This window comes from Notechis scutatus, chromosome 2 (assembly GCF_049901735.1).
Source record: "Notechis scutatus isolate UNSWTSFEM ecotype Mainland chromosome 2, rNotScu1.2, whole genome shotgun sequence".
Taxonomy (NCBI): Eukaryota; Metazoa; Chordata; class Lepidosauria; order Squamata; family Elapidae; genus Notechis; species Notechis scutatus.
Window position 1 is genome coordinate 107,406,937 of NC_142010.1, and position 26,269 is coordinate 107,433,205.

General features: G+C 35.5%; 2 protein-coding genes across 10 annotated transcripts; one reads left to right on the forward strand and one right to left on the reverse strand.

The window, feature by feature from the left end:
* Positions 1–9,583, forward strand: CYBC1 (cytochrome b-245 chaperone 1). Of its 6 annotated transcripts, none has more exons than XM_026667564.2 (7): positions 1–344; positions 941–1,073; positions 1,320–1,361; positions 2,047–2,120; positions 2,632–2,728; positions 4,570–4,714; positions 6,428–9,583. In XM_026667564.2, exons 2-7 carry the CDS (start codon positions 989–991, stop codon positions 6,552–6,554), a joined length of 570 nt encoding a protein of 189 aa, XP_026523349.1. In that variant the 5' UTR covers positions 1–344; positions 941–988; the 3' UTR covers positions 6,555–9,583. The 6 variants fall into 6 exon arrangements, with proteins under 6 accessions (XP_026523349.1, XP_087811835.1, XP_087811836.1 ...); XM_087955709.1 differs by having other exon boundaries at positions 9–173; XM_087955710.1 differs by lacking the exon at positions 1–344 and adding an exon at positions 514–694 and having other exon boundaries at positions 951–1,073.
* HEXD (hexosaminidase D) lies at positions 7,945–26,258 on the reverse strand. Of its 4 annotated transcripts, none has more exons than XM_026667557.2 (13): positions 26,174–26,258; positions 23,675–23,804; positions 22,237–22,346; positions 21,753–21,840; positions 21,396–21,560; positions 19,708–19,891; positions 18,334–18,405; positions 16,964–17,159; positions 14,299–14,381; positions 12,796–12,874; positions 11,417–11,518; positions 11,080–11,169; positions 7,945–9,822 (listed from the first exon to the last, which is right to left on the reverse strand). In XM_026667557.2, exons 2-13 carry the CDS (start codon positions 23,756–23,758, stop codon positions 9,654–9,656), a joined length of 1,422 nt encoding a protein of 473 aa, XP_026523342.1. In that variant the 5' UTR covers positions 23,759–23,804; positions 26,174–26,258; the 3' UTR covers positions 7,945–9,653. The 4 variants fall into 4 exon arrangements, with proteins under 4 accessions (XP_026523342.1, XP_026523341.1, XP_026523343.1 ...); XM_026667556.2 differs by having other exon boundaries at positions 26,147–26,208; XM_026667558.2 differs by having other exon boundaries at positions 25,683–26,208.
* Positions 26,259–26,269: the final 11 nt, after the last annotated feature.

The following is a 26,269-nucleotide window of genomic DNA, read 5'->3' on the forward strand; positions in this document are numbered from 1 at the left end:
GTTCCCTCGATTGCTTAACGTGGGAAGAAGACTCAAAAGCCTTGTAGGAAATTAGGCAGCAAGGTTCCCGCTCGCTTCAAGTCTTCGCTGCGTTCCCTCGGCTCTCTTCATTTCTTAAGAACTTCTTCCATTCCTGAGCCTCGCCTTGAGGAAAAATTAAATCAAAAAAGGAAGTGAGCGTTGTGCGCAACTCTAGACTGCATGCTTCTATTGAACTTGAGGCGCGGTCTACGTTTCAAAGCTCGCTGCCCATTTGAGTATAGCGAACTGTCTTAGTTCTATGCTTCTTCGGCATCGCATTGGTCGCACGGCAGACTTTGGAAAAGCGACGGGCGGTCACTTTGGTGAGCTTGGCGGAGATGCGTCTCCCGCGGGATCGTGGAGACACACCTGACGCCGCGCAGTTCTCTAAAACGGTCGGGAGAACCAAGAAAGGGAACCGCGCCTCAAGTTCAATAGAAGCATGCAGTCTAGAGTTGCGCACAACACTCACTTCCTTTTTTTATTTAGTTTAGTCCTGGGACTAAACTAAGGGTCTAGCACGTGTCCAGAAGGGTAACGTCTGAAGGGCAGTACAGAGAGTGAGAGAAGGACGCTGGACCATTTCGTTTATTCAGGATTGTATTGTATTTATTAGAATGGACTGCGGGCGGTGCAGGGAAGGGAGGAAATAAACCCATCGTTCTTATTTCCCGTTTGCTAATTGCACCCTTGAAACGCTATATAAACAATATAACGAAGTTTATGAATTTGCTGTTGGTTTGGAGCGTGGGAAACGAGGGCTTTGGGGCTGTTCATATTGGGGGAGTGTGAATGCATTTGGTTCGAATAGCGGAAAATGCTGGAAGCGTAGACAAATGTGTGGGGGAACTGTTCCTGCCAAACTGCAGTTTGCTTGAAAACAATAACTTAGTTGGTTTCCTGCGTTCTTGTTCTTTAGGTTTTGTGAGTGCTTTGTGGCACTGTGACTTCCTATCCGTTGCCAAAGATGTATATGCAGGTTGAAAGTCATTCAAACACACGCCTTCACTTAAAGAGATCCCCGGGTATCAGATCTTGGTCTATCCTTGTAGGTAAGCCTGTTTCTCCCAAACGTTTAAAACAAAGCTCAAGTGGACTTTTTAACGTCCATTTTTTAAAAAAGACAATTTTGACAATTTTTGCTCTCTTCAGGGCTGGAGACTACAGCAAACACTGTATAGGTTAATATTTAAAATGCCTCTAAGTGCAAACATAACCTTGTAGTTTTATATAGTTTAATCAGATATTTAAATAGTAGAATTAAATTGTAAATCAATTCCTCTCCTTTTTCTCTATAGGGATCTCTTCCTTTGGCATAGCTGCTGCTTATTATAGTGAAGGTAAATTCATTAGAAAAGATTAGTTACTGCATTTGTTGATATCTTTTAAAAAACACGTTCACATTTCTCTCTGCCATTCTTTAAATTTATTATGTTCTGACTTGTGCCTCATCTAGTGGGCTCAGGAGGAATTAGTTAACAGTTCTGAACTCTGTAGTGTATATATTTCCATTTTTCCTAGACACCTCATAAGGAAGAGAGGAAGTATGAAAGTGTTAAAAATGTTGATTCAATTAATAATTCCCCCCTTGTGTAAAATGACGATTTTTTCTAATAAAAATGTAAGAGGCAAAATGCCCAATTTTTTGTTAGTGTAAGAGCAAGTGTTGATGGTGTCTTTGTCTTCCTCTTCTCTCTTACATGGCAACTTATGGTATTTGCTTCAGTAGGCTCTGCCCAACAATTTCTCCATTGTTTTAGCTCTGTATATTGCCAGTTTTAAACATTATTACCAGTTGGAATGTATCAGCTTCTATCATTTTCGTATTAACATTTAGTGAGCTGCTGAAAGCATTTGTAATTGATTTGCACACTAGCTGGTCTTAAATTATTCATTCTCCTTTTAGTTTTGCTGTGATTGTTATTTATTTTTTATCTTCAGCCACATTTTAATGCCAACAAATAATTTAAACAAAGTGTAAATTAGAAATGTATTCATAATTTGAAATATTATTTTGCTATTCAGATAGCCTGGGATGGAAACTCTTTTATCTTGTTGGCTGTCTTTTTGTAGCTGCACAAAACCTGGATGAGTGGGAAGTAAGTACTGTAATGTCTTACAAAAAAGTTAGTTTTGTTGGCCAGAGAGTAAATTGGGGAAAGACAAAACATTCAATAATGAAATTTGTTGCATCCAGATTAGATTGCTCTCAAACTTGTTTGATCAAGAAAACACTTCTGGTTTGGAAAAAGGCATTTCAGTTGCTCTGGAAGTGATTCAACAAATTAGAAAGGATTGTTTCATAATTAAAACAAGGAAGAAATTGGAACAATCCAGTTTGAGATTCAGACTTTTAATATTTTTCTGAAACTGAGAGATAAAGAGTTGGGAAATATGAGATTCTGTTGATTTTACTTTTTAAGGAAAGTTTGAGACTTAAGTTTATTTACATGATCCAGAGGTTTGGAGTAATAGTCATTTTATATTGACTATTTTAATTATTGACATTGTTACAGAAAAAAAGTGTTTATACTTGTCTGACAACTGTGATTATTTTCCTCTCATCCAAAAATGGCTTCATAAGGTGATTTATTCATTTATTTCACACAGGAAGCTATATTTGAGAAAGATGCAGGAAAGGTTTACTTAAAATCATTCAGCCTTTACAAAAAGCTGTTGACCTTTTCAAGAGCTGGCCACGAACAAGGTAAAGCAACAAGTGTTTTTTAGTATGGTGCATGCTGTACAAAAACAAGATATTTACTTCATCCTGACATATGTACATATTGTAGTAAAGTATATTTAGCTGTGCTCATAACTGATTCTTTAACCCGTTTGCTTAGGCAGGTTAAAATTTTGCCTCTGCAAAAACTGGAAGAAAACAATAATTTCTTCAGAATCATGCAGAGGCCAAATCCATGTTGCTACAAATTTCTGTTCAATATTGTCTTTGGTTTGAGATTAAATATTTTCATTTTCATAATAACTAGTAGGTTGTTTGTTTCCAATGGTTGCTGCGACTTCAGAGTTAGAGTTTTGCAACTACTGTTCATTTTATCCTTATGTAATGTGGCATCAATTGGTTGACTTTGAAAAAAAAAATTAGCAGAATTAGATCAAATTAGTACTTCAAAGGGGATCCCCAGGAAACCTTACAGTTATCAGCTAGATAAGAATGTAGAAGAAACATCCTAGAAGAAGGCACTATCCTTGTAAGCACCCTTAGTTCAACTCTACTTGAAACAATATTTATTTTATGCTGTGATTGCCAGAATACCAGAATGGTTGGACAATAGACAGGTAAACTCCTCCGTTTTTCACCAAGAGTTTGCTTATACCCTGTTTCTCCAACAATACGGCCTCCCCCAATAGGAAGTCCCAGCATGTTTTATAGGCATGAAATGAAATTAAGCCCCTCCCCCCAAATTAAGGCCTATATTAAAACATGTGAAATGGGGGGGAATGGTGGGGGGGCTTGCCGTTAGGAAGCACTTTTGTTGCACACCCGGATATGGTGCTGTCTGCGTTGACCCCGATACGAAGTGCCCCACCAACACCGAGGTCAATATCCAAGCTGTCGCTGCCCGCCCGCCCGAAGATGCAAGTGGGGGGAATTAAGTCATCCCCAAAAAGACGACCTAGCCATTTTTTCGGTGCTCAAAAAAAAATAAGACCCGGCCTTATTATATGAGAAACACGGTAGCTACTAAGACCATATTTGCTTCATATTCCATTAATCTGTGCACAAGAAAGCAGTACAATTTTACAATGCAATTGTGTAGATTGATTTCATACAGGACTTTATTTGGGAAACTCATGTTTCCCAAATAAAAATTATCAAAATGTAATCATTATAAGCTAGTAATCATTTTGTTATGAAAGGGCAACTACAGAAACTTACCTGCGTTCATGTTGAAAGCACCAAGGCACTTCCTAGTTGAAAGGATTAGCTGGTAGCATCACTATTGCCTGGGGAATACCCAGATAGAGGCTCCTTTCATGTCCCATTAATGTGCCCACCAAAATGGTACCTAGCTATCTACTCGCAATTGCATGTCTTTAACTGCTAGGTCAGCAGCAGCTGGAGTGAATGATGGGAGCTCACCCCTTCACACAGAAGCACTCTGGTGAATGTGGGCTTACTAACCTCCTAACCACATAGCTACCATACTTCCCACTAGACAAACTAAATTTATGGTTAGGGTTTGAGAGATTCTTGGAGTGTGTTGTTGCTTTAAAAAGATTTTCACTACATGAATGATGAACTCCATTCTTGCCCTGAAATGTACAAATCATCATTCAAAAGTGCTGGGAGGAGAAACCTAAGTTGCAGAAAGGAAAAAAGAGTTTATGCTCGTATTTTCTAAAGAATTCAGAAAGTCTGCTATCTAGGGTCAATGCTTCTTAGCTCCGTTCACCCTAAAATTAATGGGAGGCAATTGAGGGCATGCAAGGAGATCCAGATAGTTTTTGCTACTTTTTTGATTTGTACGTAGTATTGCTTGATATTATTTTACTAACAATTCAGTGTTTGCTCCTTGCAAATAGTGGTTGTTCCATTGGATGAAATACAAGCTGTGAATGTAGAAGAACTGAAGGTTCGTTACTTTGGGAAGGGGCACCTAATTGTACTGCGATTTGGTACTGGATTCTCACACCCTCTCACACAGAATGCAGTGATGGGCTGCAGAAGGTATGTATGAACTGTGTCCTTTGTGATTACCGTATTTTTTGGAGTATAAGACACACTTTTTCCACCCCCAAAAGTGGGTGGAAATATCTCTGCCTCTTATACAGTGAATGTTGCCGAAGCCCTGCCCAACTGCCACTCCCACCCTTTGGCCTCTGCCTCCCAGCAATTTGCCTCCTTGCAGCAAACAGCCTGTTTCAGTTTCAGCACAGCCTGATTAGCACAAGCAGCTGATTGTCGGTTGGATCGGCTTCCAGACAGTCAGCTGTTTCAGGCTGCAGACATCACCATTGCCTATTGCTGCCTCCGAGTGCCCCATTTTTGGCCTCTGCGCGCCCCGTTTTCAGCCTCCACGCAACCTATTTTCTGCCCATTCTGATACCCACCACCCAGAAGGGGTGGAAATCAAGGTGTGCAGAGGGTAGAAAATGGGATGTGGAGGCCAAAAATGGGTCACGCTGAGGTGGCAATAGATTATTGCAATCCCTGCAACCTAAAACAGCTGATCGTCGGGAGCTGATCCAACTGACAATCAGCTGCTTGGGCTAATCAGGCTTGCTGAAACTGAAACAGGTTGTTTACTGTTTGCTGCAAGAAGCAAATTGCTGGAAGGCAGAGGCAGATTTTTTTTTTCTTGTTTTCCTCCCCAAAAGCTAGATGCGTCTTATAATTCAGAACGTCTTATACTCCAAATAATATGGTAATTGTAATATGTTAGGTATCCTTTAACCTGAGATTGGCAATCACATTTTCAACAATCCAATTGTCCTTTTGTTACTATTGTTTTTTTCAAATTCTTCAGTTGTGCATTAGCTTACATTTTCCGGTTAAAGATATAAAATTATTGCAATAGCAGTTAGACTTATATTCCACTTCACAGTGCTTTTCAGCCCTCTCTAAGAGGTTTAGATTCAGCCTATTGACCCCAACAATCTGGGCCCTCATTTTACCGACCTCAGAAGGATGGAAGGCTGAGTCAACCTTGAGCTGGTCAGGATCCAACTCCTGAAGGAGTAAGCAGTGAGTTAGCCTGCAGTACTGCATTCTAACCATTGCACCACCACAGCTCATTTAAAGTTATGGCCTTTTCATGACTGCAACCTATTCCAGAATGAATTTAAGTATATTTAATTTTAAATTTTTTAAGTGTAGATGTCAGAAATGTGTCATTAATATTTTCAGTTCTCCAGTTAAAATGAGTTTAGGTTTTTAATTATGTCTGCTATAGAACATGTAGCTGATTTTAGGCACTTTTAAAAAATGTTATATACATTTTCAGAAGAAATAAAGCTACACATTTTTAAAAGTATTTTAACAATTTTCCCACATATTTGATGTCTCTTGTTTCCTGCTAGTTAGCCATTAGATCAGTAGGTTAGCAGGAAAGGCATAGTGTTTCAGGTAAATTAATGTAATATTTCTTAATTATATATCAGGAAGATAATTGGCATCTGAAACCCATAATTTATTTTGTTTAAATAATTTTGTGATAGCAGACTGAAACATAATTCATTTTGAAAATAGAAGTTAACATTAAAACCCTGTGATATTCTTTCAGACAGACATGGGAATAATAAAGGCCCAAGATTTTGTTATACATTTTAGTAAACATTTTGCCTTTAGTAGATGGATGCACAGAGTTTCATACTTTCATGACCAGCTGAAGCAGGCATTGGATTCATTCATTCTTGCCTATTACTTTTTTTTCTTCCTCAGTGATGTTGAGACTATGGCCAACCTCATTATTGGTTTCCTTGAACTGAACGAGTTACAGATTGATGAAGGCCTTGAAACGAGTAGTGGAACAGATGTTAGTGATGAAGATCAAGCAAAGGACAAATAGTTACATGAACTCTTGATATGTGAAAACCAAAAATTCTCTGAATGGTGGAAAACTTGAATCTGTTATATTCTTAAGTTCTAAAAACAACTTTTTAATTGTTAACTTCCTGTGTATAATGTTAAGCACAGAGATTTGCAACTATCAGAAAGGAGTTTAAAAGTCTTCCATATTTTAAAGTGTCTAGACCAGGGGTGTTAAACTGGTGGCCTGTGGGCCAGATGCATCAAATGCAGGCCACGCCCACCCCAGCTCCGTGAATGGGAAAAACGTCACGTGATGGCAATGTGACGTTGGCGAGTTTGACACCCGTGGTCTAGATCAATGAACCTTTTAACTGAAAGATTTTCAGATGAAAATACCATTTGGACATAATTGGATAATTACCTAATTCCTGATAAGTCTTGAGCCTATTTCTTTCCCCTTCTGCACTCCTTGTGATTGTTTTAAATTTCAATAAAATCCTCCAGCGAGAGTATCATGAGGCCACAGACTTCGAATGTGGAATGTGCTATTTCTCAACAACTGCACTTCTGCAGGAGCAGCAATATAAAAATATAAGCTTTCGTTTTGGAGCAAATCAGTTTAGCAATACACCGAGATTTGAGGCTGTTTTTCTTTTCTACACAAAAGGAAAAGAACATTCAGAAAGCAACTCCAGAGAAGACCCACCTGCAAGTGATTACCAGTTGACAAGCTATAGACATGTTACATAGTGCAGAACCTCTTCTAATTGTCTTAGCAATTAAGGTGGTCTGTGATTACCCATGAAATTTGTCCTGATCCCAAGTTGTTTTAAACAAAACTTGACTCCTGCTTTTAGTTAATTGGCAGTCTGTAAACCTGTGGTTACCACTCTGTAATCAACGGTAGTTAGGTTCTCCCTATCTAGAAAAGGACATGAATGGAATTCCAACCAAAGGCCATTCTCTAAGGCCCACAGAAGTGATATGAGTCTCTAATGGTAAATCAGTGACTATAATAAATTCTAAAAGGCAGAGAGCTGAAATTGAATGTTTTGAATGCAACTTTTCAAAAACGTATCTTTGGCTTGATCGTTTGCGATACATTATTGTTAGCTTTTCCACAGGAACCACATTTGATATTGTATCCTTAAAATTGATAAGCACAAAGAAAGTTTGTATGTGTGTGCACATGCTTGTGCATTTGTTTTCAACTCATGAGTCACATTATTATATCCATTTTTCTAATATTAGTTTGATCGTGATTATATTTAATTCTCTGCTGGGACCAATTACCAATGTCTATTAAATGAAATGCAGTTCAAAGGAAACATCCAGTCTAATAGATAATTCAGTGATGGAGTTTTATTTTAAAAATGGGGAAAATGGTATGTGTAAGATATTCCTGTTTAGAGGAGTTTTTTAAAAAGAAAAATAATAAATGTCAAAAAGGCTAATCCAGTATATTTTATTAAACTAGAAAGGTCTGTCATTGGTTTCCAGATAGAAAAAGTAAATACCTCACATTCTAGAAATTCTCAAAATATATTGTCTTGACAATTCTTATTTTAGTCGTTTTCTAAGTGTCTTAGAGTAGAACCTTGTTGAACGAAATTGTCAAAAAGATATTTTTGTTCAGATATGTCGGGTTATTTGAAAAGTGTTAAGATGTTCATTGGAAAGTGGATGTGCTTTATAAAGTGGTTTTTCAGTTGTATAATTTAAAAAATATTGCACTGTTTCATACTCAGTATTAATATTTCTTGTCATGTATTCAAATACTCTAGTATATACATTGTAATGCTTCCTTTTTAAAACAACTTCTTGCTTTAAAAAAAAATAACAATGGTTTAGGAAACGTTATAAATTCCATTCTATAAATACTTGTTTCCTGGTGATAGGACATTAGAAATTAAAAGTTTTTTTTCTTGCACAATTAAGCAATAGATTTGTATCTACAAATGTGCATTTAAAAAAACAATTCACTGAAATTGATACAATAGAAAAAAATATCCATCTAAATGAGATTAAAATTAGAACATTAAAATAAGAAATGATTCTGTATCAAACTGAATCTAACACAGACTTGTGTCTTTGAGATGGTCAGAGAATGTGAGCTGTATAAGGAAATTTAGGCATGAGGCTGTCACCGGTTCTGGTACATGGAACCTAATATTCATTGCTCATCTCAACTCATTACAGATGGTTATTTAGGGTCAATATTAAGATATTCTGCTGGAAGCAATCTGAGAACATCTTGGAAATGTGATTGATATCTCTGACTAGGATAAGACAGGCACTCTTCTTTTAGATAGTTCTGAAAAAAGTTGAAGTTCAACATTTATTTATAAACATTTGGGTTATAAACTAATCTCAGCCAGGCAGTTTGATTTACTGAAAAATACTATTTAATTAAAGTTCTTGCCTGGATGACCTTAATACTTAAAATAGAAAGGAGCCTGTTTGAAGTTAAAAGTAAAGAGTTGCTTTAACAAAATTTCATATTTTCCCTGTATTAAATATCTGGCAAAGGAACGGTTGGTGCTTTATAGTAGCTGAAATCACTAAATGTTCAAATGCACGAAATGCACTAACAGATGCCCGATTACTTACCAATGTATAAACAGACTTAGTTAAATCAAAGATATTATTTTTGTGTGCTCTTTCTCACACATTACAATCCCATGTAAAGTCCTCCGTTAATTCGTACAAGCCCATTTTTAAGTTGTCTGTATGTTAATCGTTTTTTTAATGAATTCTTTAAAATTCTTGATTGCATGAAATAGTCCGATTGCTATATCCTGAATGTCCACCAGTTTAATTAGAAGATGGTAGAACTTAAGAGAAAAATTATACTTAATTTTTCTCACACTTCAGGGGGAATATTTTAAGCATACTAATAAGATTTACTTAAAATATAAAGTATTTGCATGATTTTTAAATTTGGAAATTTTACACTATGTATATAACTTTACACTGTGTAGAAGCATGATAGAAAGAAGACTCTCATCTTTTATAACCCCAGACTTTCATCATAATGCCAAGCTTATTAAAATTCATCTGGACATACCCTATTATTTATTTGCTTGATTCTAGCTGAAAGTTGAGTTTCCAATTAGCAAAGTCATATATCAAAATGCTAAGACAGTTCATGTACTGCACAGTTCAGATCATCTACTGTTCCTTGAAGTCTTTGAAGGCTTGGTTGGACATTTTCTTCTATCCATTCTTCTACAGCAGTGGTGTAGAAAATCTTTTTCATGGCTGTTTGCAATTCTTCTGTTAGAACAGTCCATTTGGTCAGAAGCCTAAGGAAAAAAAGTGATGCCATATGTTGAATAAAATACCTTGTGCTACAAAGAATATGCACATAGGAGAAGATGCAAGAAGTAAGGGGAGTATGATCTGGCAGAAGTCTTCATTCTCTAGTTGATAGCATTAAATAGGACACTATGTAACATTCTGAAGATTAAACACTAAAGTATTACTTTTCTCATTACTTTTCAATTCAATGTGTTCCCTTCTTATTTAAGCTTCCTTCTTGTTGACTCTATTTCTTCAATTATGCAACCTTGTTCTCCTTTGTACTGTGCAAGATTTGCTGATCTCCATTTCGCTCTACCTGGCTCTAAAGAGCCTGTTGAGAGTTACTGCAGTCGATATAGATAATACTGCCTTGAGGGCCCAGCAATCTGATTAAATGCAATCTATTTCAACATATTTCCCATTTCTGAAGTTGCTCATGTTTCTAATTCTTGTATAATCCTATTTTCTCTTCTGTGTATTCAAGATTCTGAGATCTGAGGAGATTCTGCTCCTCAGCCTGTTTCTTTTTTCAGATGCTATGCATGTTCCTTTCTCCACAATTCAATTTCTTTTATCATTTCCTGACATCTAACATCCAGTCTCATCCCATATGTTTAGTTACATCTCAGCCTTCTACTAATTATCTTATCTCTAGATATTAACATCTCTGCCTAGCCAAATTCACCTTTCATGTCCCATGAAGGACCAGCACTTTGTCAACATTCTTTTCTTAAGCCTTTTAAGTTGGCAATTTAAATTTCCATAAATAATTCATAATTTCCAGCTGTCATATAGTTTAAGGAAGTTCAAAAATAGAGGATAGATGTATTTGTTTTTATTCATCTCTCTGACTTTAAGTGTGTTATTTATTTGATACATACACATACAACCACATATGAGTGAATCAGTGAATAATTTACTTTTATTAATAAGGTAATAAGGGAAATATTTTGCTATTTCTGAATTTGATTGTTATCGACTATGTCAGCTGACCAAAATTTACAATAACATACATAACTATCTGAGCTAGGGCACCGAAATCAATGAGATATATTTGTTATAACTAATAATACATGTTGCATTAACGATGCCACCAAACCTGATTGAAACTGGATTGAATCCATAAAAAACATCACTTAAATCTCAGCATGGGACTGCATGTATTGATGGGTCTGAACAAGAGTGCAAACCTATAGCCATTTGTCCCAAACTAGTTTTAAAAATGCAGACTTTGCATGAGATCACAGATCTTGAATTACCTTATGGCATCTGGCTGAAAGTGATGAATCATTATGGGATGGATCTTCTTTCTTTTTCTGTGATAGGGACTAAACCAACCTGTAACATATCTAAAAATTCAGACTGATATGAACAAAAAAACAATGAGTTGAGAAACATCACGTAAGTCCATTTATTCTATTTAAAATTTAGAAGGCATTATTCAGGACCATTTAACACAATATTGATACTCTTTAAATGCCATATAACCATGATGTAATTGGTGGGTGATTTAATACACAAGAAAATGATACTATATTTTATACAGATAACTATACGAATATATAAGAATCAACTTGTGGGGGTGTAATTTCTCACCTGTTATTTTCCAAAAGTTCGTCTATTGAAGATTTGAGGTAAAATGCAATTTGACTCACAAGTGAGAGAATTTCATTTCCTGGGAAAGTCCCTGTGATGTCACTGTTCAAAAAAAAATATCTGTCAGCTTTCATAATAAATGGCTAGAATAAAACATGTTATTCATTGTTAAGTGATTAGATATTATATTGTTCATTTGATTGTGAATCACTTTGGGCAGCCTTTTTAAAGGAGAATTTAAAAAAAAAATATTGGGAAAGAATGAGTTTCCTGAAAATACATTTAGGCCTTTTTGGATGATGCCTGAGCCTTATTCAGGTATCTATTAAATTAGGGAAGAGGATGAACCTTGGTCTTCTCTAATCAGTAGAAAGATCAATCTTTATAGAAGGAAAACATGTATAGTTATTGACTTCCTACAATTATGAACTTCAGTAGCAAAAGCCTCACTTGGTGCAGATGTCCTTGCCATATTTGCTTATGTCTCTGCTAATAAGATGTCATTAGTATATCCTTAGAGGAAGAATGAATGAGTGCTAAATGAGTTGTTAAAGCAAAAATGGATAGCAGTTTTCTATCCAATGACAATGAACAGATTTTATCAAATCTTCAGAAATGGAATGCATATATCTTTCTCTTCCTACTGGCTTCTTCACTGACATGGAAAGTCAGCAGGAAAGGTCACACATTGTGATCACATGATCATGGATACAACAGTGGAAATTTGAGCCAATTGCTAAGTGCCCAGATCACACTCAAATGACCATGGGGATGCTGCAATGGTCAAAATTACAAGGACCCAGTACCATTTGTTAGCACCATTATATCTTTGAATGGTCACTGAACAATTGACATAACCCAAAGACTACCTGTAATTTAATTAACCTTGATTGGATTGCTAAATATTTAAGACAAGGATGCCAACTTGTGGCCCTATACCTCCTTTTTCAATACCCTCAGTATCACTCCAAGATGTTATTATCCTTGGAAATCCCTTCCACGTAATTTAAAAAATGTATTATGCAGCTTTGCTTATTCCTAATTTAGGAGAAAGAATGTGCAAAACTCAGTAACTTGAGAATGGAATGTTTCAGAGAAATCTGGAACATCTCCCCCTCAAACCATGCAATTCTGGGTGTGGTTCAACAGTTTTATGAGTTGTGATATCTCAAACCACTTCTGCTTTTGGAGGATTATTTCCAGAAAGAGTTGAACTGTTCCAGAAATGCCACGGTCAGGGGATTTTGGCATAATTTTAAGGCAAAACAAAATGTTTCTCTAAAATGTTCCACTCCGAAATCCTTATTTGAAGATGAGTAAAAGTAGATTTAATTTGTAATAATAATTCAATAATAATTTAAAAAACTTGGGACTTTTACCTCATGAAGCTGTCAATTTCCAAATGGGAGAGCCCTAGTAATTTTTCTACATCTTCTCTCACTTTTTCTGAATAGCCACCTTAAAGATCCAAAGAAGAGCTTTTTAAAGCATAAAATTTGGAAAAGGAAACAAAATTGGATAGTTATCTTGTACAGCAATTACTACGGTAATGGAAAATTGAGGAATACCAAAAATGTCTCATTAGTGTTCAAATAAGCTCCTGCTACCTCATTTCATATTGGTGATAATTGCAGTAAAGGTCCTGTTCAGATGTTCCTCAGTTGGACATGTGACTATCAGTCCTCTGGATACACCTGGCCCATCCCTCTCCTGTTGCTGAAAAGATGTTGATCCTATAAACACTTTAACATTTGGGATCTGTAATATCCTTCAGATTAGATCTGTCTCTGAAGTTCTAAATAAATATATAAATAGCTTAAAATTATCTGATAATCTTTTCTATTTGATGCCATACAGGGAATATCTCAGATAGGGCTCAAATATTTAAGAGCATTATTTCCTTAGAGTTACAAACCACTTTATCACTGCCTCAAATTTCAGGCTGTTATCTCACATATTGATAAAATAATTAGTCACATAAAGTACTAAACGTAGTGAAAGAACACAGCTGCCTATTATAAGTTACAAACCTAAAAAGTATGGGTTAAAATAGAAGAGAAAAAGGTATTTCAAAAGAATGCAGAATTTTTGGTATTAGTAATCCCAAAGTTTCCTTGCAATGCTGGTATGGTTTAATCTTGTGAATTATTGGAACTTTCTAGAACAATATTTTAATACATACATCATTCCAAAAATGTGGAAGTTTATTGTTTTTAGGAAATTTGGTTATCAGGCATGGGAAATTGTTAGGAGCATTGTTTTGAGACATTAGAAAAGTAATACTATTCTGAATAGTAAAACTGGAATCAAGATGTGTAATGTATCTATTTTTGAAATGGCATTCCACTAGTAAAGTTTTCTTTGGTACAGATTTCAAGACATTTTTCAAGGTTTTTTATTTGAAATGTTGATATTGTTTAAAACATGATACACAGAGGGTATGCCTACATTGTTCATAATTTTTTGTTGTTTGTTGTGTTTTTTATTTTTGCTTATTTTTGTATTTTTTATAGTTCATTGGGGTATTTTTTTAAAAATTTGAGTGTATTTTATTAAACTTGTAATAGAATGAAATAATTTTGTATATATGTGTTTCTACTGTGATGCTGTTAAATGGCTGTGAGAATAACTTTGGGAGACAGGAAGAACACAGAGGAAATGGGGGTGAAGAAACTGTCTCAGAAGGGACTCTTCCTAGTTCTCTTGAAAATAAAGGTGGAAAGAGGAGAAGTGTCATTAGACTTGCAAGATTCTGTTACTATAATGTTACAATGAAGTTAGTGTTAGTACTCAGGGTTGTGAATTCCTGTTTGGATTACCTCAAAGAGTTGATAGATCCTAAGCATGTGGTTTAACTGATTGAAGAAAGAACCATACTGTACCATTTTTTAATGCTTGGAGACATACGGCTAAGGATGGAATTCCCACAGGCAGAAGTTCACACAAAACGGAGAAGTGATCATACCTAAAGAAGAAAATGCAGGTCTAGTGAGGCAGTATAGTAGTAGCATCTCAGATTGCAAGAACTTTAGGAAAACACTACCTCTTCAGCTGACACAAATAATACATAACACGTCTGAATCTGCTTTTCCAGTGTGTCTAAGCACCTTTATGTAATACAATTATTAGGAGATGCAATATGAAAGGAAATCTCAGGCCTTAGGAAATTTGGGACTAAGGATAGTTGTGAAAATGATACAAATAGAAGATGCCAAAGATGTTTGGACTCAGTTGGAGACAATTATTAAATTTAATGGAGCAAGTGGAAATTTTGTCTCAAGTGATAGCCCCAACATAATCAGTAATTTAAAGCTGTTTTTTTTTTAAAACTAGGACTGCATGATTATGTATGATTTAGTATGAAAAAAATGGCCAAAACCATTTTTTTTTTAAAAAAAAATTATTAGTTTTTACAATTAAAAACAACCAACGATACATACACAAATAAACGAGAGAAAAAAAGAAGAAAAGAAAGAAAAGAAAAGATTGAAAAGAAAGAAAAAAGAAAGAAAAAGAGGGAAGAAAAGTTAAAAGCATTCTTATTTTTACAGTTTGCAAGATCTTTTTTCATAACCTTTGATTTATGTCATCTACACACACCTATTCTATACATATATCGCTATCTCATTATTATAGGTTAATACTTCCTCTTATGCCTTATGGTATATAATTTATCTTTGATCAATCCAATTATACCAACAATTCCAACTATCATAATATAGTGAAGTATCTTTGTTTTTTAGTGCCAAAGTCAGTTTGTCCATTTCTGCACATTTTGAAATTTTATAAATAATCACTTCATCTGGTGGAATTTGATGTTGTTTCCAGTATTGAGCGAAGGCTAATCTGGCCGCGTTTAAGATGTGTATTGTTATGTATTTAGCTTTTTTGGAAATTTGTTTGTCAAAGATCCCTAGTAGGAAGGACTCTGGTTTATATTCGATCTGCTCTTTTGTAATTTCTTCCAACCACATTTTGATTTTCTTCCAGTAATTTTGGGTTTCTGTACATGTCCACCACATATGGAAAAAGGTTCCTTCTTTTTTCTTGCATTTCCAACAATACAGACTCATGTTGGGGTGCATCTTCGCTAGTCTCGAAGGAGGGAGATGGCATCTATAAAACATTTTATAAAGATTTTCCTTGTATGCTACCGATTTTGTGATCTTATTATTCCTGCCCCAAACTTTTTCCCATTCCGCTAGTGTAATACTACGTCCCACGTTCCGACTCCACGCAATCATATTCCCTTTTACAATTTCTTCTTCTAATTCTGTTCCTAGTAAATAATTGTAAAATTTTGTTATGTTTTTTTTGTCCGGTCCTAATAAAATTTTATCTAATTGTTGAAGTTTGTTGTTAATTCCAAATTCTTTCTTGTCTTGTTTGTACCTACTTTGAATCTGAAGGTAAACCCATTGATCAATTTTTTGTCCCTGGTCCTGAATTTCCTGCGTCGATTTCAAATTTCCTTGTGGGTCCAATAAGTCTTTATATTTAATCATTTTAGTAATTTCCAGATTGTTTGGGTGAATCATCGCCTCCATTGTTGAAATCCATATTGGTATTTTTATGTAATGTTTTTTCCATATTTTCTTCCAAATTGTTAGTAGCGCGTCTCTAATTAAATGTCTATGAAAATATTTTTGACTGGTTTTCCCTATATCCCATAAGAAAGCGTGCCACCCCCTTTGTAAGTCGTGGCCTTCTAGAAATAATATTCTTTTATTAGTTAAATTCACCCAGTCCTTCAACCAAACTAACGAGGTGGCCATATAATATAACTTCCAGTTAGGGACTGCTAACCCTCCTCTGCTCAATAAAGATAGAAAAAGGAGTGAGACAGGGCTGCCCACTCTCTCCTCTGCTCTTCATATTATCATTAGAGACATTATTAACGCGAATTAGGTGAAATTCAGATATAAAGGGATTAACGGTTAAGAAAGGAATTTAAATTGCAAGCATTTGCGGACGACATGATTTTCTTCATTGAAGAACCAATAGATAGGGGACTAAAATTGATGAAAGAACTAGAGAAATTTGGAGCAGTAGCAGGACTTAAAATAAACAGGAAAAAAAACCAAATTAATGACTAAAAATTTAACAGAAAAACAGAAAATAGAATTAGAAGAAACAATGGAAATACAAGTGACAAAGAAAGTGAAATATCTAGGAATTTGGCTAACACCACACTGTAAGTCACTTAAAGAAAATAATTATGACAAATTGTTACATCAGGTAAAGAAAGATTTAGAATCATGGAGTAAACTTCAAATTTCACTATTAGGTCGGATTGCCACCATTAAAATGAACATTCTCCCCAAATTCCTATATATATTCCAAACGATCCCAATTAAATTACACAAAAAGTTATTCGAAGAACTTAACAAAATAACCCTCAAATTTATTTGGCAAGGGAAAAAAACCAGAATAAATGTAAAAGCAATGCAAGATATGAAGAGCAAAACCAATTTTAAGAGTGCTCTTCAAATTTTCAATTTACTAATAATGCTATAATATCTACTGATCTGTATACCATGTAGTTACCTTTGCCAGCCAGTCAGAGTGATCCCTCTTACAATACCAGCAGGACAGCTCTCAGCTACTTTTAGCCATTGTTTGTGGTTTTTAAGATGATGTCCAATGAGTGTCAAGCACTGGTTTACTCCAGTGGCTCCTTTAAAGGCACTAGCAAACCAGAATTTTGAGAAGTTACACTTCTGGTACTTTTCAATGAGACTGGCTGCATAAAAAAGAGACAGCAATGACATGGGTTGAATGAACTATTAAAAGGCAAGGGGAAATTTATGGGAAAAATTATGAAAAATTTGGGATGCTAAGGCCCTGTTCTTACAGCTGCTTTGCAATAAGTACAAACCTAATTTCAGATTAGTAATAAAATATTAAAATATAGTGATCCTATGGCTGTTCACAGAGCAGATAAACTCAGTTAAAATATAGGATCTGAATTTGCCTAATAACCTCTTTTTAAAAAACACCTCCCAGTATTAATTATTATTTTTATTATTACTTTTATTATTTCACCTAGGTAATGGTTTTAAAACTTTTTAAATGAGTGAGGCTTTCCCTCAAAGATATTTTTTCTCTGCACCGATAGGCTTATTATTAAAACATGCTTATTTTCCCTTTCCAATATCTTTTTAAGACTAATTGCACAAATTGTACTCGTTGAAATAAAACTAAAAAAGACCTAGAAGTAAAGAGCTAATCATTGCTTTACCTTAACATGTCAACAAATGAAATAAGCTTTCATTTCTTGCTTATATATCTTGCCCATGAGAATAATTGTGAGTTTTGTTAAGATAATAGAATGGATGTGGTTCATACATGCTAAGTCATACAGTCCACTGATTTAGCACATTGTGCTAATTCAGACTGTCAGACCTTAATCAAAATCTATAATCATGACTTGATCCATATTTTATCCCAACCAAATAAATAGCTAGCTTATAATTAGAAGCCATTAATCTTTTGGGAAAATAGCACAAAGGGTAGAAACACCAGCAAATGGGTTGTTTCTGTAGCAATATTTCTGCTGCTTCCACCTTGGTTTAATTCTATGCTGTGTGTATGTTTCTCTGTGAGTCAGAAGCACAAAGGGAATAAAGAGCAGATAAGCTTTTTTTCCATTTATGTTTAGTGCCTCCATACCCAATCAGGCCATTGCTGGTTATTGTTAAAAACTGGAGCACAAGGGGACTGTTGCTAAACAAGCATACTCTGTGTTTATTCTGGCAACATCCAGTGACCTTCCTGCCAAAATGGAGATTTAATCCCAATTTTAGCGGAACGTACCAGCTGCTGAATGCAGGGCTTGGGGAAGCTATATTTACTCTGATCATCAGGACTGTGTATTTTAGTTATATTTTTTCAAGTGAAAACATCCAAGTACAAACCTTTACTCTCCACATCAAGATCAGGAGAATAATCCCAAATCATCAGCTCTATCAGTTGTGCTAACCCAGAATCTGGAAAGAAGCAGAAATGTAAATAATTGTGAAGATCAAACTTTTGTGATGTTTGTTCTCAATTTTGTGTGAACAATTCTTATTTCTGTAATTTTGAGAACAATGGCTAAGATTCTAGAAAGAAAGTTCCTGCCTTTCTCGGAATGGATTAATGAAGCCAGGAATACAGGTTAGTGAAACAAGTGATTTTAGCATTCATTCATGAAATAGTAGAAGATGTGATGATTTAACAATGTGTTTCCTTTCTAACTGTTTCAAATTATTTTAATTTTAAACCAGTTCTGAATAATTATCGAAAATGTGGAGGTATATGTCAAATTCTTGATCCCAATGCCAAATATGGTTTGTGAGGGCAAGACTGAAGAAGATATAATCCTCCGGCAATCTCTCAGTTCAGTATTGAATCAAAACTTTATTTTCCTCTAATTCAACAGTATCTTTAGTACTATTCCAATTCATTTCATTGAGGTATTTCTATATTTTGAAATAATTTCTATTATTTGAAGTGTTTATATAGTTTTAGGATTTTTATTTTTAAACTGTTTCCCTGATCACAATAGACATCCTTGTCAGTGCTAATTATAATAATTATAGGCTTAAATGCCTTAATTATGTATTTTTGTATGTAGGTTTCTTTAATGTTTCCAAAAGAACCTCACTTCAAACAGCACAGCAATTTGACTTTATCCATCTTTAAAAAAAAAAATTAGCTTCAAGTGCTTACTTTTTAATGATGTTTAGATTCCAAAATAGTTGGCAGAAATAGTTACTGAACAAAGATATCTTTTTATGAAAAATGAAAAAAGGCTTTTCCAAATGATCAAAGAGCTTCATTATGCATTTAGAATAACTATCTCCACTATGAAAGAAAGGAAAATGTCTTTTATAGTTATTATAATTGATCTTTCTTTTGCAAAAGTACCTCAAAATCCTTGAGAAATTATGGAATTATAATGTTTATATATATTCCCAATACAGTGCAAACAATAAAGTTTGGTTGATATTTGTGTGTCCACTGGCTCTTGTTTTCAATTTCAAGCAATACAATTACGAAATGTCCTGATGTAGGTTTCTAAACAGCTACCCTTACCCAAATGTAGGATGCATGTTTGTGACCCCAAACAAAGGTAGGAGAACTGGTAGTCAGGCTACTCTGGTCAGCAGGCACTTTCACATTAAGCAAGCCTAATGGCTTATTATTTAGTGCAAACGTGACTGATGAAAAGTGACTTCTCAGAAATTATTGAGTTTGCTCCAATATTCCAAAACTACAGCTGGATTTCTCCTGAATTGACTACCTACCTCTCAGAGTTTCTTTGCTTGTTCTTCTCAGCATGTCATCCCACACAATTGGTTTCACTGTGGGATGGGTTGAGACTATGTGACTGGCCACTGCTTTCATGTGGGCTAGGCACAATTTTTCAATAGTATTTTCTTCTTGCTGCAGCCATTCCTTGGATTCTTCCCCTTCACCAAGGTAATACACCTGAAGATATAAAATCAAACTTTTTATTTTTCTTTAGGATACCTTCATATTGCTATGTCATTTGGAAATAGGTTTTCCCAAATGATCAAAGAGCTGCTTTTCGCATTCAGAATGATTATCTTTACCATGAAAAGAAAGAAGGGAAAATGTCATATATTACTGCTGTCCCTTCTGTCAGGTTATGTTAAAATGGACTAATAAATGTGAAAACCAGCAAAACCCAAAATTCTAAATCTGGAAAATTGATGTGGGCAAGGCAGAAAACAAAAGAAATCTGGTTTTAATACACACCTCAGGTATAAAATTATTGTACTACTTTGCACTAACAGCAGGCAATCAATCACTCTGTGGCTTCATTCTTGTTAGAAATAAAGATTCTAATTTAGCAAAGCCGCATCTGGGAATCTTTAGCCATGTCACAGGGAGAAGTCAGGCTCAACTTTTAAGTGCTTAGAGGTCTGTGATTTCCCTCACTGAGAAATCTGACAAAATCCTGCAGGCATTATTAATTGTATCCCAATAAAGTAGTGAAGTTAAATAATACTGTGTTGTTTGTAAGAAAATATCTCATGATATCAGACAACTGCAGGATAGTAGCAACGATGGAGAGGCAAAATTGTTATTATTAATCTAAGTATAGGTGTGAACACAATGGAAAATACATTTTCTTCCAAATATGAAACAAACCATCATATTCAAAAACTCTGTCCATTAATTTTGAATCAGCCATAGTTTGGTGGAAATAAACCATGAAATTACTCTGGGTGTTGACTGAAACAAAACCCAGTGGAATTATGTCATTTTACAGGGTGACTAGAACAATGTTAGTGCATGCTGTCCCATCTCTCTGCATGGACTTTGTGATGACCTGCTTGTCCATCTTTGTACTGACTCCCCTTTCCTTTTTCCTCTCAGAAACCTCTGCTGCCAATGTCCCAATTTGGCCTATTCCACCAGCCTATGCTTTCCCTGCTTTCCTTGAGCTGTTGCTACTGGACTTTTCCACTCACCCCACCCCCATTTGTGCTTAGAAAAACACTTTTTAGTTAGTATCTGGAGCAAAGCAGCTTTTGTTTTGTGTGGACTAAAGTAACTGAAACCCAGATATTTTGTTTCAGGAAAGCAGCTATCTGAAACATATGTTTTTTGTGTTTTCATCCTTGTCTTGCAAGGAGATTTCTTCATCTTCCTTACACCAGGGTACAATCAAACTAACAGAAAAGTAAATGACAAGTGGCTAAAAAAGAAGATACAAAAGTATAAGTTCTTGATGCATAACAAAAGCTGATCAGAATGATCCCATGGAAGTTGGCATGAAGAGAAACATCAAAATAGCCTTGAGTAGCCTCAGGGCAAGATAGGTGACAAATAAATTTAACAAATAAACAATTTAACAGGAAAAAAACCCCACAAGGAAACATAAAGATGTGCCAATTGGCTATGATCACTGCTAAATGGCTGTGTCTTCCCTGATCAAATTCAGGCCCATGTTTCCAAACATTACCTCATCACAGCCAATGTGAAACCATCGGAGATTGTCATGTAGTGCCATTACTTGCTCTATCATTGCAATAACCAATTTCAAGGAATCCTCTTTATGGGGGTTCACTGTGTTGGGGAACATTGACACTTCCCGGAGATGACAGAATTCTTTGTGCTTCAGAACAAACTGCAGGAGAAGCAAGAAACAGAGGCAGTAATCCATAAACCAAAAGCAAATATAGTACAGTAATCCAGAAAATTGCACAGCTAAAAATACAGCTCTGTTTAAATAAATGTTTATAAACAATAAAACAACTCAGAATTACAAAAAATAAAATAAACAGTGATGAAATGTCCATAACTAGGACCTGGCACTTACCTCCATGTGTCCAAATGTTTGTATTAAAGGGATAACTTCTAAATCATGTGACTTTGCCAGCTTTAAAATCTCTTTAACCTCAGAGGGACTAGAAAAAGAGAGGCATTCATTAATAAATTATACATTTAATGCCAGGGGTTTTTTTTTTTTTGTTTAGAAATCCATCTTGCATGGATGTGTTTCCTTTGCATAGTGGACAGATTGCATCTATTTTACGTATCCATGCCTGCAGCAAATTTAAACAAAGTTTCTAAATATTAGATACTCTAGATTCTAAACTACTACCCAGTACAGAGCAAATAGAAGAAATAAGTACTGAATGAGGTTGATTTTGAGGGATATTCAAAAAAATAAATATTTTGCCTCACAGTAGTAAATTTATATCAGTTCCAATTGCTTGGTACAGCTCTATAAAACCTGGGATTTCAGTGAGACAAAAGAACCAGAGACTATGTCATCTAAGATGACCGGCTGACTAACATACCTGTATGCATCATTTGCTTGGAGTGGCTTCAGTTCTCCATCATAAGGGTACATATCCTCATATTCAAGGAGAATACCATTTGCACCCAGGACATGGAACAATGGGAAGATCTGTTGGTTGCATAAAACATCTCAAATCTCTAGTCAGTGGTGATTTGCTACATTTGCTTTTATAAGATAACAATGACTTTAGAAAACGCCTCCCAGGTGTATTGATCACTAACCTTAGGTCTTGTGAGATAGCATGTTTTAGCTGTTTTCTTTTTTTACCTCTTTAAAAATTAAAGCAAGTATAGAGCAGAATCTTCCTTGATATTCTCCTTCCTTACAGAGAAACTATCAACATTAAGCATACAGTACAAAAATGGGGAAGAAGCAGCTTTCTTCTTTCAAAATGCTAGAACCCAGGTTCACACATTTCAAATGAATGTGGGAGATTTAGCACAACTACTAGGAACAACACAATGCATGTATTTAACCTTGCAATGGAGAGATGATGGTTGGAAAACATGGTCCCAAAATGGGAGGGATTAGATAAATTCATGGAACATAATGGCTAATAGTCATGTTGGTTACATAATACAGGCAGTCCTTGATTTATGACCATTTGCTTAGTGACTGTTCACTAGTTATGACAGATCTCTCTGAAGGTTACTTATAAACTAGTTCTGACAGTCATCCCACCGTATTACCTCACTGGACTTCAAGAGTTCAGCAACTGGAATACATTTATAGCCATTTGCAATGTCCTGTAGTCACATACCATGTTTTATAACATTTTTGCAGAAAACTGACATTTTGCAGAAAACTGACATTTTGGCAAAAGCACGTCCATAGCAAACTATTAGTTCACAATGACTGCAGCATTCACTTAATGACCACAGCAAAAAGGTTGTAAAAATTTGGTTAGTCGCATGGTTGGCTCAAGTTATAACCATCATGAGTTACAATACATGATGAGCAGGGTTCATTATGATCGTAACTCAAGGATTACCTGTACTACCAGTATTCAAGACAATAAATTGCTGAAGGAAACAGTTGGGAAATACTCCTATTCTGCCAGAGACATTTACTTGTTGTGTGGTACTAGAAAAACAGCTAGCCTAATCCAGCACAACTCTTGAGTTCTTCCTAATGTCACTTTTCAAAACCAGTTATAGCTGTTTTAGAAGTCATTATTTCTACAGTATTATTTTCCAGGCCATTGTTCTTCTTAATTGCACGGTTAACTGAATTGTAGTAACACTGCAGCTACTCTATACAAAATAGATCTAGGAATTTTACCATAATTGATTGACTGATTGATTATATTTATCTGCCACCAGATTCCTACTGAATTCTCCTCAGCAATTATAGAATTTATAGATTAAAGACTACTTTTTTCAGCTGGGTGAAGCTAGAAATCAATTATTCAACTATACACATAAAGACTGTGTTACCTCTGCCAGGTATGAGACTCTGGGTGGAGCTCCCTTGAGATCCAGGTGCACCAGGTGCAATTCAAATGGAGATGAAACCATCATTATGTTTTCTTCTGTCTTTGCTGTCAGCAGTACACCAAATGATATACTGGAAAAGAGCAGTAGCATTACCACTTGCCTCATTTGCCCCATCATTAAATCAGATTATAGAAAGTTGCCACAAAACAACCTTTTGTGAGTCTTTATTCTTACAGGAGGACATGATGTCAAAATAAGCCACACTCATATTTTCTTCATGGCTTTTACAAAGCAAATACCATAGAGTGACCTTCCTATTATATAAGCTGAAGCACACTTTCAATCACTTCACCCCTAGAACATGGGTCAGAAAAAGAAATGTTAAATTAAACCTTGGATTTTCAGTATATATGGTCTGAGTCTTACTGTTGACAATCACTACCTTTTTGTTTTCTTTTTAAAACCTTGTAATATCTTATGCCTCTGAATCTCTACCTGCAAACATTCTTTTTTCAGTAATGGTTTGGGAGAAGCCTGATGTTAGTAGCTTGAGAGTGTTACCACACTGATTACCCTGTCTCAAAATTACAGGGCCATTTAGTTACATAACACTCTTCACTCCAAGGATGTTTGTTCCCATAAGAGACTGAAGTTTTGAAGCTGTCCTTTCTGAAAGAAATGGTTCAACCTCCTTTAATATGCCTAACCTTTCCCATATACAGGTAGTCCTCAACTTACAACAGTTCATTTAGTGACATCAAAGCTTCGACAAAAATGATTTATGGCCATTTTTCACCCTTATGACTATTGTAGTATTCCCAAGGTCATATTCAGATACTTGGCAACTGACTCATTTTTAAGATGGTTACAATGTCCCAGGATCATGTGATCCCCTTTTGAGACTTTTTGATAAGCAAAGTCAATGTTAAGATTCACTTAACAATTGTGTTACTAATTTATCACCTGCAGTGATTAACTTAACTTAACTTAATAACTGTGTCAAGAAAAGTCATAAACTGGGAAAACTCACTTGACAGATATTTTGACAGAAATTTGGGGCTTACTTGTAGCCATAAGTCCAGAACTACCTGTATTCTTATTTCTTTCTCATCTTCAATCCATAAGCTTCATTCATCTCAAAGAGCAAATTTGTCACTTAGGTCAGTATAGGATGACATAAATTTTCCATTACAACTGAAATGCATGTTTTTTTGAAAAAAGCCACATCACATTCAGAGTCTTCTCTCCAACTAAAGGTTGCTACCTTATAGCTTAATTTTATTTATTAGCATTCTGTTAAAGTTTAAATGTTACTGAGTCACTTTATAATAATTTAGCAGAAAATAGATATGAGGAAAACAGTTTCACGTTTTAAAATTTGACATATTGCTAAATCTAAAACTTCAAGATATTTTACAATATACAGCTGTCAATAAAAGAGGATATTTGATATTTGACTTAGGAAACTGCTTCATGCCAAACACAGAACATTGATTGCTCAGCATGTCAATCTAAAGTCTCTTTGGAGTTAAAATCCTGGTGACTTCACAGACACATTCATATAATTTTTTGTGGCATTATTAAACTAGTTTGCTATGAACTTCTTCTAGGATGTTTTCAAATTCTCAAACCTAATGTTTATTTATGGTCTCCCATTCAAGCACTAACTAGACATGGTCCTTCTTAATGTTCTGAGAACCAGTCAAGTACCTGGCCATGAACAAAAGGCTCAACATATCTGGAAGGCAACATGTTAACTGAAGCAGCTTGCTGTTCTCTCAGCCCTATCTAGAGATGCCAGGGATCCAATCTGAGATCTTCTGCATGCAAAGTGTATCATATACACTGCAGTTATATAATATGCAATACACAACAAATTGGAACATATTGGGGAAAACCCTATTTAATAAATCCCTTTCTGCATACACCTGCTTTAGAATGTATTTACATTTATTTATTTATTAGATTTAGAAGCCACCCAATGCCAGAATGACTCTGGGCAACTTACCTTTAAAAAGAAAAACACTACCCACAGGGCCTACAAGAATAACCACATTCTGAAAAGAACTTAGGGATCTTTAGAAATTATTAAAATTAAGAGCAGGTCACAAATGGGAATAATACATTCAAACAATACATTTGTCCTCAAGGACTTCACACGTTATCCATGTTAAGGTAACAGCGTGAAATGGATATATGCATTCATTTTACAGAATTGCAGGTGACTTTCAATTCTGGGACAGCCGCAGCTCGAACTAGCAAAACGTCCACGCTCTTCTCTAAGAGCAAACTGGCATCCTGAAGTCACCCCTTCGTAAGGTCCGTACAGACAGCAGAAGGCACAGGAAAAATAATCAGAGTAAATGCAACCTCTTAGATATATTGCTCGTGGCTCAAGCCCCACCCCCTATCCTGCGATCTCCTTTTTTTTTTTTTTTTTTTAACTCTACACCAGCTTCCACGTAACCTTACCGCACCGGACCTCCAGCAACTGCTCACCTTTCCACCTCCCCTGGTTTGTGTTCGGCTGCTCCAGGCTGGATTGAGCATGCCTGATCGGCTCGCGTTCTCTGACATCAATTGCGTCTCCCTGAG

Bases quoted from the DNA above. Each gene is read 5' to 3' on its own strand.
- CYBC1 (XM_026667564.2), top strand. From the start codon at position 989: ATGTATATGCAGGTTGAAAGTCATTCAAACACACGCCTTCACTTAAAG. The intron at 1,074-1,319 runs GTAAGCCTGTTT...TTTTCTCTATAG, and splicing joins ATCTTGGTCTATCCTTGTAG to GGATCTCTTCCTTTGGCATA. The intron at 2,729-4,569 runs GTAAAGCAACAA...CCTTGCAAATAG, and splicing joins AAGAGCTGGCCACGAACAAG to TGGTTGTTCCATTGGATGAA.
- HEXD (XM_026667557.2), bottom strand. From the start codon at position 23,758: ATGATGGTTTCATCTCCATTTGAATTGCACCTGGTGCACCTGGATCTC. The intron at 14,382-16,963 runs GTAACTACATGG...TTTCTTCTTTAG, and splicing joins ACTCTGACTGGCTGGCAAAG to GTATGATCACTTCTCCGTTT. The intron at 11,519-12,795 runs GTAAAAGTCCCA...TTTTTTGAACAG, and splicing joins GAAATTGACAGCTTCATGAG to TGACATCACAGGGACTTTCC.